The sequence below is a fragment of the Amblyraja radiata genome, chromosome 2 (assembly GCF_010909765.2).
Source record: "Amblyraja radiata isolate CabotCenter1 chromosome 2, sAmbRad1.1.pri, whole genome shotgun sequence".
In the NCBI taxonomy this organism is placed as follows: domain Eukaryota; kingdom Metazoa; phylum Chordata; class Chondrichthyes; order Rajiformes; family Rajidae; genus Amblyraja; species Amblyraja radiata.
The window spans coordinates 95,890,736-95,904,229 of record NC_045957.1 but is presented as its reverse complement, the minus strand read 5'-3'; the positions used below and the strand labels follow the sequence as shown (position 1 = coordinate 95,904,229).

Genomic DNA, 13,494 nt, shown 5'->3' with positions numbered 1-13,494 from the left:
GGATACTGAGTTGGATGATCAGCCATGATCATATTGAATGGCGGTGCAGGCTCGAAGGGCCGAATGGCCTACTCCTGCACCTAATTTCTATGTTTCTATGTGTGGAGATTGCACATTCTCCCTGTGACGACGTGAGTTTCCACCCGGTGCTTCGGTTTCCTCCCGGATCACAAAGATATACCGGTTTAGAGGTTAATTGGTCTCTGTAAATTGCCCCACGTGTGCATGGAGTAAATGTGAAAGTGGGAAATGTTAAAGTGTTAGCATAGACTCAGTGGGCCGGAGTTGCCTGTTTCTATGCTCTATCTCTTAACGAAATTGAAGGAAACATATTTTATTTGCAAATATAAAAATATAATAGCAGCAGGAAGGAGAATATGTTCCAGAGTGAGTGGGCACCCCTTTTTTTGCACCCCTTTGGAGAATTCCTGCCTGAGAACAGGACCTAACTTGCCATTAAAGTGTGGCTCCGCTCTATGGTAGACAAGATACTGCATGTGGCCGCATCTATGGAGCGTTTCGGGTCGAGACCCTTCTTCAGTCCCTTTCTCCGCTCCACAGATCTTATAGCGGAGCAGATCTTTTCTCCGCTCTATGATCGTTGTTGTCAACCAGGGCCCGGCACCGCTCTCTCTCCAGTTGGCCCCTTGTCCTGCCAGTCAAAGATCCTATACCTATCTGCTATAAGATCTTTGCTGCCAGTCACGGCGTTTGCTGTAGTCTCCTCCTCCTCCTCCTCTCTCCACTTCCCTGGGCTTCCGAGTGGCAATGGAAGAGCTTGCGGTAGACAGTGAGCTCAGCGGAGCGGAGGTTATAGCAGCCGCCCTGAAAGAGCAGGTGAGTGGCGGCGCCAACAACAAATATATTTTATCAACAAGGTGATGAAAGCTGCTAAACCGTTGCAATCTGCCGCATTTTTTAAACAATGGACGCTGCCACTTTGGAATTAACTTTTGTCAACAGCAATGCTCTTGCTTAATCAGGAAAGCACTACAGATGTTATTTGCTGCCCCATTGTATGGCTTCTTAGCTCAAGTAATCTTTAACACACACTCTACTCACCACCGTGTCCTCCCTGTAAACACAAAACATGTTATTGTTTCCCTCCATACAAGGCCCCTGGGTGGATTGTAATGGCATTCTAAAGAATCATAAACATTTGCTGCACAGAAGTAAACCAGTGGATTCATACTCCAGAAATAGTTGTTTCTCAGCTGTTGGCTGGCACTTCTGTAGTTCACCCTGGTACCTCTTCGATGAGGGGTGGGGGAACATTGGTAAGTTCAAGTTCAAGTGAGTTTATTGTCATGTGTCCCTGATAGGACAATGAAATTCTTGCTTTGCTTCAGCACACAGAACATAGTAGGCATTTACTACAAAACAGATCAGTGTGTCCATATACCATAATATAAATATATACACATGAATAAATAAACTGATAAAGTGCAAATAACAGATAATGGGTTATTAATAATCAGAGTTTTGTCCGAGCCAGGTTTAATAGCCTGATGGCTGTGGGGAAGTAGCTATTCCTGAACCTGGTTGTTGCAGTCTTCAGGCTCCTGTGCCTTCTACCTGAAGGTAGCAGGGAGATGAGTGTATGGCCAGGATGGTGTGGGTCTTTTTGAAGCAGCGACTGCGATAAATTAGTTTAGTGCGGCTGTTTCACTGATCCGGGGTTGGGTTTCAGTGATCTAGCTTCCTTACACCAGGAAGATTAATGATGTGGGTAAGCAGGAAAAGGCTCAAAGGAGAGTTGATGGCCATGTGGGATACAATTGTAAAAGGGAAGGGGAATAGGACTGAAGAGACTGGTCTCCTGGGAGCTGAGGTGAACCTGCTTTCTCTCCAGTGCAGTCACGTCCTTCCTATAGGGGGGTTGCACGTAAGGTCATCGGGTCAAAGGGCATGATGCACAGAGCAGCTCAATCCATGTGGAGGACATAGCTGCCTCGGCATACACTATTAATACACGAAATGCGTACTTTCTTACCTGTTAAAAACTGCCGATATGGTCAATTTTTGCACTGTAAATAATTGTGGATGCTGTCATTGAAAGCAGGAAGGTATAAGGTTTAAACTGGTGTTATCTCAAGGTGTAGCGTCTTTAACAAGCCGCGACTAATAGCCACATTCATTGTCGTGTCCAGACAGCACCATCTCGATAAGCCGTCGCTCTATAAAGTAAACTCAAACTCAGAGCAATTTGATTGCAATATTGTGGGGTTATTTTTTTGGGTGACTGAGTGCTCTGAATCAAATGCTCTAGTATCTTTGCTCTGAACCCGAGCACCAAGGTTTAAGCGGCTGAAGGAGTGCATCCCTCGGGACAGCCCCCCTCTCCTCCCCAGCATCAGTGCTGTCCGGCTATGGCTGCCCCCCGCCCTGTCTCCCACTGTGGGCCGCACTGTCACTGGCTGTGCATCGGCAACGCCCACACACGGGGCCGGGTGGAGCAGGTCACGAGGCCACGGCTCCGGGCAATGTCAGAGTTGGGGACGGTCCACACCCTCCGCCCACCCAGAGTCACTGACCGTGCTGAACCAGCACCCCGACCACCTCCGACCCCCCGACCCCAGCGCCCCCCCCGGCCATGGGGATAGACGGCCCGGGGTCTGTGATTGTGCAACCAGTCTGAATGCTGGGACAGAAGATGGGCGTGCTGTGCTGGCAGCCATAGTAAATGCTTACCTGCAGTTTATCGCGTGTACTCCAGTTGGCGTTGCGTGGCAACAGTACGGGTCACGGGTCGTGACCTCGACTGCGTGCAACCTCCCTATAGTGTAGTGACCAGAACTGTGCACAACTTCCAAATATAGTCTAACCATGTTTGGTAAAATTGCAACATCAAATGCCAACTTTTATATCCTGTCTCTGAAGGCAAGCAAACCGTATGCCTTCTGCACTATCCTATTGGCCCATATTACTACTTTCAAGAAATTAAGGACTTGAAACCACAGTCTCCTCAATCCTTTGTGTCCAACCATTTATTGTATATGCCCCCACCCCCCATAAGGCTTCTCAAAATGCATCACTGTGCACTTGTCGAGATTAAATTCCATCTGTTAATATTCCACTCCACTTTCCATCTGATCTACATCCTGCTGTTGCCTTCCTTGCTATCTACCCTTGCGATACTGCCCATTTTTGTGCCATCAGTGAACATAAAACACAGAACAACACAGCACAGGAACAAGTCCCAACATCTGTGATGCCAAGACCAACTCGCCAAGTTATTTACATAATTCAAATCTATCCATTCCCTGTACATCTATGTGCCCATCCAAAGTCTCACAAGTGTCACTATTGCATCTGCCTCAACTACCCTCCGGCAGGGCATTCCAGGCACTTGCCACCCTTTATGTTACAAATAAAATTATCCCTTATATCTCCTTTCAACTTTGCGCTTTTCACCTTAAAGTTAAGCCCTCTACTATTTGATATTTCTGTCCTAGGAATAATATTCTGACTGTCTACCCTTTTTATGCCTCTCATAATTTTATTTTATCAGGTCTCCTCACAACTTCTGGCATTCCAGAGAAAACAATCCAAGACTGTCCAACCTTTTCCTTCCAGTAATGGGGTGACCAGACTTGCAAATCATTCTTCTACATTCACATATCGTTTTGCAAGCCACAAAAGTCCCAGCACTGATTCTTGGGGTACACCACTGGTCACAGACGCATTAAGAAAATCATTCTTCCACCACCACCCTCTCCCTCCAATCACCAAGCTTATTTGGGTCAATTTAGCCAGCTTGAGTCCATTTAGCCACTCTTTAATGTGTGTGAATTTTTTTTTTGTTATTGTTCTAATTATCCATAACTTTATCTTGAGGTTCATCAAAAATGTGAAGATTTTGTGATTAAACAAAATATTTCATTCATAAATTCAGGCTGAAAAATATTGAATAAGACTTCAGTAATTAGAGGGTCATGCTTTATTTTTTTTCTTTCTGCAGGATGTTCGGTACATGTTTGGTGTTGTTGGTATCCCAGTCATTGAAATTGCAATGGCCGCTCAGGCTGCCGGAATAAAGTACATTGGAATGAGAAACGAGCAAGCTGTAAGTAGAATGGTTTACTTTCTCTTTCCCCCAAATACAGAATTCTCAAAACCAGGAACTAGGATGTTTTACTGGCCCTTTGTTTTCCTATCAAAACAGGCTTGTTATGCGGCTTCTGCGGTGGGATATCTAACAGGAAGGTTAGTTTCTTGATGCTTCACTTTTAATTTTGTGGCCGTATTGTGGTCTGCACATTAATTTACATTTATATGTGAGTCCCTGCCATTGAAAGGTAATTGTAATTCATGTTTTGTTTCAGGCCAGGAGTTTGTCTTGCGGTCTCTGGGCCAGGCCTCATTCATGCTCTTGGAGGAATGGCAAATGCAAACATGAACTGCTGGTAAGTTTAGTATATTGTTGTAGTACAAGTGAATATTTCAGTTTGTTCTGCATAGCTTTAATTTGACCGTGGTAAAGTTTAAAGGATTTATGTGGCAAGTATTTTTACACAGAGAGTACCTGGAACGCGCTGTCAGGAGAGGTGGTGGAAGCAGATACGATAGCAGTGTTCAAGAGGCATTTCGACAAACACATGAATTGGTTGGGTAGTGAGGAATTCAGACCATGTGCAGGCAGATGTGCAGATCATATTGGTATCGCTCAACACAGACATGGTGGGGCAAAGGACCAGTTCCTTTGAAAAGGCCCTTTCCTGTGCTGCACTGTCCAAAGATACAAACCACAAAAGAAGGTTGCAAAACAGTAATCTTTAATTGATTGTGCTTGTGTCTTTAATGGACATTGTTTTTGCTCTGGTAACCCTGCACGGGTCATAGAATAAACCTGCATTAATTCGGGGTCTCTATAAATCACCTTCATAGTGGTTGGTGTATTACCAAATACGCAATTTTGGAGAATAATGGTTGATGGAATTATCCTGATTTAGGTTCCTTTTTTGTGTTGTTGTTATAATGAACATGAAACACGAAGCTTCAGTTTTTGAGTTGTGATAGACGATGCTTCCAGTTGACACTCTTCGACTGTCTTGACCTGAAACGTAGGCTGTCCATTTCCCTCCACAGATGCTGTTCCTCCAGCTCTTTGTCTTCTTGCTCAAGATTCAAGCATCTGCAGTCTCTTGTGTCTCCTATCCTTTTCCATACCTATTATAAAATTAATATTAGGGTCACTGGTCCCAAAATGCTCCCCACACTACCACTTAAGGTACATACATTGACTTATTTCTGAAGAGAGGCTAGGTATTGACTCTTCTCTAGCTCATTCTGATTGAGAAAATCTTCCTGAATACAGTTAGCAAATTCCACCATTTAAGCCCTCAGTACTATGGCAGCCCTAGTCAACAATTGGGGAGTTAAATTCACCCTTTATTACAACCCTATTAAGCTGGTTGCTATCTGTGACCTCCCTACATATTTCCTCCTCTAACTGGTTGTTGGGATGGTCTGAAACAATCCCATCACAGTGATCATCCCCTACTTATTTCTCAATTCCAATCATATAGTTCACCGGATTATCCCCCAGGAGTATCTCTCCAAGTACCACGATGATGTTCTCTCTGATCAGAAACACCTCTACTACTCCTGTGGCAATTGTATCCTGGACCATTGAGCTGCCTGTCCTGAACGTCTCTCAGCCACGTTTCTGTAATAGCTATAATATCACTCTCTTGAGTTCATCTGCCTTACCTGTCATTCATTCCTGCACTGAAATAAATACAGTTTAAACCATTAGACCTCCCTTGCTCCCTGCCATGTTCCTGCCTACCTTGCCTACTGAACCTACTTGCATTAACTTCCGTATGCGCTTCAAACTTTGCATCTGCCTTGCTTCTAGTTTGGCATCCACTTCCCTGTCGGCCTAGTCTTAACTGTATCTTGTATCTTGTACCCTCTATAGCTCCAGCAAATCTCCCTACCTGGAAATCGTCCCCCCCTCCAGGTCAGGTGCAACCTGTCCTTCTTTACAGGTCGCCTTTGTCCCAGAACAAGTCCCAATGGTCCTTTTGAAACATTTATTGAACTTGTTTATCGTGTCATCTATGAGTACTGTGTTTACAGACCTGTTATGCTGCTGCAAGTAAGAATTTAATTGTTCTGATTTTGGCACATATGATAATTAAACATTTTTTACCCTCTTATGACTCTTCGAACACCTGAGCCCCTGCACCATCTCCTCAGCTATGCATTCATGTGTCCCATTGTCCTAGTCCTACTCTCACTAATATGTGGCACTGGAAATAGTCCTGTGTTTACTACCTTTGAGGTCGTGCCTTTTAATTTCTTGCCTCACTCTGCAGGAGCTCATCACTTTTTGTGCCTACATCATTGGTACCAATATGTACTTCGACTTCTGGCTGCTCATTCTCCCCCTTGAATATTGTCCACGACCCCTCATAGATATAATTGACCCTACCACCTCCTTCTAACTTTTGGTTCTCCTATCACTACAGCTCTCCTTTCCCCCACTTTGTTTACACTGCATCACCACGCCGGGTTTAGCAATCAGTTTATTTATTTATTTATTTCCCCTTCATTGTTGCCGACGTCTCCCAGCCGTTGCTGGGGGCCGTATTTCTCAGGACACGAGGAGGTCGAGGAGATGTGACTGTGTCTCTTCCGTCCGGCAGCTTTTGCATCTGTCTCCTCGCACCCCTCAGTACCTCGGGATCGCCCACGCGGAGCGTCGACTGCGCCCGCGGGCCCTTCCATCCTGACCCATGCCCGGGGTGTCCCCGACCTACATGCAGGAGCCGCCCTCGACCATTCTATTCCTTCCTCCGGTTCTGGGGGGGGGGGGTCCTGTGGCGTCAGCTGATACTCAGACCACTTATGGTCGAACCCTCGTCAGTAGCTACGAGAGCTGGCACGTGACGTCAAGGCCTAGGGGGAGTGTCCTGCTACGTAAGCTTATCTCACCTTGAGACCATGGGAGTCAACAGGTAGCTGAGCCCGAGAGAACAACCTCGCTCAGCTACAGCAGCAATGACAATTACGTTAGCGGACCAACTTAACATGTAACATCTGAATAAATCTACTGTTTGAGCCTGCCTGACGTCTGGCCTTATTCACCACATTTGGTGCCGCTACATGATTGTGTTTCCAACTAATTTATTTGAAATGTGTACATTAATGCCCCCCTAACTTCACTCTCATAAAGTACACCATGCATTATCTCTTGCATAAAACAGGAATGTTAATGTTACGTGGAGTGCCCTGGTAAAAAGTCCTAGCCTGCTCAACCTCTCCTGATAGCTCAGCCCCTCATACTTCTAAATCTTCTCTGCACTCTTTCCAGCTTAAAGCACCTGTAGTCAGGATCGAACCCGGGTCTCTGGTGCTGTGAGACTCGAAGTTTCTACATTCTAATTGCTAACTAGAAAATTGTTTATTATCTTTAATTTGTGTCACTGCTTGTACATATTTTAATTTGAAGAAATATCTTAGAAATTGAAGTGATAAATTGAATTGATGTCACCTAAAACCATTACATATTAATTCTTTTGAAGATTACATAATTTGGAAGAGCACTCTGCAGTCGGCATGATTAGGCACCAATAGTTGATATTTGGTTATTTTTTAAAACACAATTTAATGTCTTTCAGGCCTGTAATTGTCCTAGCAGGATCATCTGACAAAAATCAGGAAACAATGGGTGCTTTTCAGGAGTTTCCACAGGTTTGTAAAACTTGTAATCTCTTTACGATTATGATAAATTTCCTTTGCTTATTTCGGGATGTTTGAAGTTGCTGAAATCACTACTTGTTTGCTGTTCACATTTTGAGATACCTCATTAACTTCAGTTTGACTGAATGCTGTGTCATTCACGCCTTTTAAGTTCAGATAAAATAATCTGAAAATTTAGCAAAATGTAGAAATTAATTTAATTTGCCCTGTGATAGCAGTTTAGTTATACTGTCTGCTGCTAAGTTAGACCATTTCAAATTGTAATATGTTTTCTTGTTTAGTCAATCATTACTTGACAAAGCTGTTTGGTATTTTTTCAATGTCCATTATTCCAATAGATGATGCCATTGGCTTAATGTACTTTACGTGGCTCTTCCTGCTGTGGATCAGTTGTCACGGTTTCATCTTCCAATCAGATTGTTGGAAAGTTTTTGAAACTTATCAAACACTTAAGATTTCTCACCACTGATTCTATTTAACTTCATGCTTCCTTGGAAAGCAGACAACAAAATCAAAGATTTGTCCCAACCCGGTCAATCCTTCTTCTCCATGCTCCTGTCCAGCAGAAGGTACAGAAGCTTGAAAGCACACACCACCAGACCCAGGAACAGCTTCATCCCTTCTATTATCAGCTACGGAGGACATTGGACATTGTCTATGGAACTGATGCACTATAATGCAGAGAATTATATTCTGTACCCTTTGCTCTATTTTGAGTGATTTGATGCTATTTATGTATTTTATTATCTGATCTGTTTGGATAGCAGGCAAAACAAAACTTTTCACTCTGCTTTGGTACACGTGACAATAATAAACTTAAACCTAAACACAAATTCTAAATGTGAGAAATCAGATGGAGGGCAATCCCCACAATATGTCTGTGTCATCTTTGAAGATGTAACTAGGAAAATGGACAAGGGAGAGCCAGTGGATGTAGTGTACCTGGACTTTCAGAAAGCATTTGATAAGGTCCCACATAGGAGATTAGTGGGCAAAATTAGGGCACATGGTATTGGGGTTAGAGTGCTGACATGGATAGAGAAGTGGTTGGCAGACAGGAAAAAGGAGACAGATGTTCGGCAGCTGTGGCAGGGTCTGAATGCAATCACCTCCTACAAGGCAAAACCAGGAGGCAGCTCGAATGCCGGTGTAACATCACTCCCTGACGAGCTCAATGCGTTTTACGCACGCTTTGACAGGGAAAATACTGATGTGCCTTCCCGATCCCCCATTCGCTGCGATGGCATTTCAGTCTCAGTCACAGAGGCCGATGTCAGGAAATCCTTCAGGGGGGTGAACCCCCGAAAAGCACCTGGTCCTGATGGTATACCCGGTCGTGTTCTAAAAACCTGTGCGGACCAACTGGCGGGAGTTTTTACGGACATTTTCAACCTCTCACTTCTGAGGTCTGAGGTCCCCACCTGCTTTAAAAGGGCATCAATTATACCGGTGCCCAAGAAGAGTAAGGTGACATGCCTCAATGACTATCGACCAGTGGCACTAACGCCGGTGGTGATGAAGTGCTTTGAGAGGTTGATCATGGAGCAAATCAACTCCTACATCGACAAAAACCTGGACCCACTGCAGTTCGCGTACCGCCACAACAGATCAACGGTGGATGCGATCTCGCTGGCCCTCCACTCCGCACTGGACCACTTGGACAACAAAAACTCATATGTCAGGCAGTTATTCATTGATTACAGCTCGGCATTTAACACAATCATCCCCTCCAAACTGGTTACCAAACTCGCAGAACTGGGTCTCTGCGCATCCCTCTGCAACTGGATCCTTGACTTCCTCGTCCACAGACCACAGTCTGTTCGTATTGGTGGAAATGTGTCAGCCTCAATAACAATCAGCACGGGAGCACCTCAAGGCTGCGTGCTCAGCCCCCTGCTGTACTCACTCTATACCCATGACTGCGTAGCGAACCACAGTGCGAACTCCATCATCAAGTTCGCTGACGACACCACTATTGTGGGGCGTATCACTGATGGGGATGAGTCAGAGTACAGAAGAGAGATCGAGCAACTGTCCATATGGTGCCAGCGCAATAACCTGGCCCTCAACACCAGCAAAACCAAGGAACTGATTGTGGACTTTGGAAGGAGTAGGAGGGGGACCCACAGCCCCATTTATATCAACGGGTCGATGGTTGAAAGGGTCAAGAGCTTCACATTCCTGGGCGTGCACATCTCTGAAGATCTTTCCTGGTCCGAGAACACTAATGCAATCATCAAAAAAGCACATCAGCGCCTCTACTTTCTGAGAAGATTACGGAGAGTCGGATTGTCAAGGAAGACTCTCTCTAACTTCTACAGGTGCACAGTCGAGAGCATGCTGACCGGTTGCATCGTGGCTTGGTTCGGCAATTTGAGCGCCCTGGAGAGGAAAAGACTACAAAAAGTAGTAAACACTGCCCAGTCCATCATCGGCTCTGACCTTCCTTCCATTGAGGGGATTTATCGCAGTCGCTGCCTCAAAAAGGCTGGCAGTATCATCAAAGACCCACACCATCCTGGCCACACACTCATCTCCCTGCTACCTTCAGGTAGAAGGTACAGGAGCCTGAAGACTGCAACAACCAGGTTCAGGAATAGTTACTTCCCCTCAGCCATCAGGCTATTAAACCTGGCTCGGACAAAACTCTGATTATTACCAACCACTTTCTGTTATTTGCACTATCAGTTTATTTATTCATGTGTGTATATATTTATATCATGGTATATGGACACATTTATCTGTTTTGTAGTAAATGCCTACTATTTTCTGTGTGCTTAAGCAAAGCAAGAATTTCATTGTCCTATACAGGGACACATGACAATAAACTCACTTGAACTTGAACTTGAACTTGAAACAAAGAGTAGGGATTAACTGGTCCCTTTCAGAATGGCAGGCAGTGACTAGTGGGGTACCGAAAGGCTCGGTGCTGGGACAGCAGCTATTTACAATATACATAATTTCAATTCAATTCAATTCAATTCAATTCAATTTATTGTCATTTGGACCCCTTGAGGTCCAAACGAAATGTCGTTTCTGCAGCCATACATTACAAACAAATAGACCCAAGACACAACATAATTTACATAAACATCCATCACATTGCTGTGATGGAAGGCCAAAAAAACGTATCTCTCCACTGCACTCCCCCCCCCCCCCCCCCCCCCCGATGTCAGAGTCAAAGTCAAAGCCCCCGGTGGGCGATGGCGATTGTCCCGCGGCCATTAAAGCCACGCCGGGTGATGCAAGGTCGCACACCGGGTCTTGGTGTTAGAGCCCCCGGCGTGCGCTCGCAGAGTCCCGTGGCCATTCCAAGCCGCGCGGGGCGGTGATGTAGGCCCCGCTCCAGGTGCTCTTCAACCCCGCAACTCGGGCGGGAGAAGTCGCCGTTGCGGAAGCCCCGAAAAGCGGTCTCCCTCCAGGGACCCGCGGGCTCCCGGTGTCACTGTCCGCCAAACCCGCAGCTGCAGCCACCGAATCTCCGGAGGTCGGGCCGCAGCAGCGTCCACCACAGCTCCACCCGCTCTGAACTCGGCCAGCTCCGCGACGGTGACTTCTCCCCAACGTTGCAACGTTGCAGCGTTGCAGCCCCAACGACAACAGAGACCCGACAAAGAAAAGGTCGGGTCTCCCGTGCAGGGAGAGATTTAAAAGTTACCCCCTCCCCCCCAAACCACCCCCACCCCCCACACACATACCCCAACAAAAAATAACAAAAACTACATAAAAACATAGACATAAAATAATAAAACGCAGACGGACTGCAGAGGCCGCTTCTGACGAAAGTCGCGCCGCCCACCGAATAAATGATTTGGATGAAGAGATTCAAAGTAACATTAGCAAATTTGCAGATGACACAAAGCTGGGTGGCAGTGTGAACTGTGAGGAGGATGCTATGAGAATGCAGGGTGACTTGGACAGGTTGGGGGAGTGGGCAGATGCATGGCAGATGAAGTTTATTGCGGATACATTAGGTTATCCACTTTGGTAGCAAAAATAGGAAAGCAGATTACTATCTAAATGGCGTCAAGTTGGGAAAAGGGGAAGTACAACGGGATACAAGGGGTCCTTGTACATCAGTCTATGAAAGTAAGCATGCAGGTACAGCAGGCAGTGAAGAAAGCGAATGGCATGTTGACCTTTATAACAAGAGGAATCGAATATAGGAGCAAAGAGGTCCTTTTGCAGTTGTACAGAGCCCTAGTGAGACCACACCTGGTGTATTGTGTGCAGTTTTGGTCCCCTAATTTGAGGAAGGACATTCTTGTTATTGAGGGAGTGCAGCGTAGGTTTATAAGGTTAATTCCTGGGATGGTGGGACTGTCATATGCTGAGAGAATGGAGCAGCTGGTCTTGTACATTCTGGAGTTTAGAAGGATGAGAGGGTATCTCATTGAAACATATAAGATTGTTAAGGGCTTGGACACGCTAGAGGCAGGAAACATGTTCCCGATGTTGGGGGAGTCCAGAACCAGGGGCCACAGTTTAATATTAAGGAGAAAGCCATTTAGAACGGAGACGAGGAAACACTGGTGAGTGTGGAATTCTCTGCCTCAGAGGGCGGTGGAGGCAGGTTCTCTGGATGCTTTCAAGAGAGAGCTAAATAGGGCTCTTAAAAAGAGCGGAGTCACCTGGACAATTCTGCCCAGCAGGCGGACTGGATTGTAATGGAAAAAGGGGACTGCTCCCCGAGTAATATAGGAGCGATTATCCTCTCACCAATAAATCTGAATAATAAAAATTATAATAAAAACCCAATTATACATAGCACAATTAGAACATGGAAACAAATAAAACAGAATCTAAAATTAAGAAACCTATCTCTCTCAATACCAATAGCCAATAACCCATCGTTTAAACCATCAATCATAGACAAATCATTTATACATTGGGAAAGAATGGGAATCAAAACGCTCGAAGATCTGTATGAAGTGGGAAAATTACTATCATTTCAACAACTACAACTGAAATATAATTTGAAAAATAACCAATATTTTAAATATCTTCAAATTTGTGATTATTTGAAAAAATACACAAAAGACTCATAATATGCCTTCCGACTTACTGGATGAAGCAATGAAGACAAAGGCGGAATCAGCTAACTTAATATCGTACTTATATAATATCATTTTAAACATAGAAATACCCACAACAGATGGAATTAGAAGAGACTGGGAACAAGAATTAGCTATAAAAATTTCAAAAGAGAACTGGGATAATCATTTACTACAGGTGCATAAATGCTCGATCAATGTACGACATACGCTTATCCAATTCAAAACATTACATAGACTATATTATTCAAAAACTAAATTAAATAAAATCTTTCCTAATGTTTCACCAATCTGTGATAAATGTCTGTGTCAAGAAGCTACCATAGCGCACTCTTTTGTTTTTTGTACAAAAATCCAAAAATTCTGGCATGGAATATTTGATATTTTTTCAAAATTAATTAAAATAAAACTGGTACCAAAACCAGAATGGATCATTTTTGGGATATCGGAAGGTATCCCTGAATTAAACGTGTATCAGAAGAATTTAATCAATTACGGGCTAATAATGGGAAAAAAGCTCATACTTAAATTCTGGAAAAATGCGCCCACACCAACAATAAAAATGTGGACATCAAATATGTTTGAAACATTACATCTGGAAGAGATGAGATTCCTCTTAGCAGGTAAAGCAAACCAATTCCAAAAGACGTGGTCTACGTTTATGGACCTATTACAAGCATGAGGTGCAATAGTAATTTTAAAAATAAATAAATAAATAAATGGTATCAGG

General features: G+C 44.4%; 1 protein-coding gene across 1 annotated transcript in view; it reads left to right on the top strand.

The window, feature by feature from the left end:
* Positions 1 to 733: 733 nt before the first annotated feature.
* hacl1 (2-hydroxyacyl-CoA lyase 1) overlaps positions 734 to 13,494 on the top strand; it is a 119,241-nt gene continuing 106,480 nt past the window's right edge. The window contains exons 1-5 of the mRNA XM_033050702.1: positions 734 to 837; positions 3,962 to 4,066; positions 4,166 to 4,206; positions 4,326 to 4,406; positions 7,629 to 7,701. Coding sequence (XP_032906593.1) covers positions 769 to 837; positions 3,962 to 4,066; positions 4,166 to 4,206; positions 4,326 to 4,406; positions 7,629 to 7,701 — 369 coding nt within the window. The 5' untranslated portion in view covers positions 734 to 768. The remainder of the gene's footprint in view (positions 838 to 3,961; positions 4,067 to 4,165; positions 4,207 to 4,325; positions 4,407 to 7,628; positions 7,702 to 13,494) is intronic.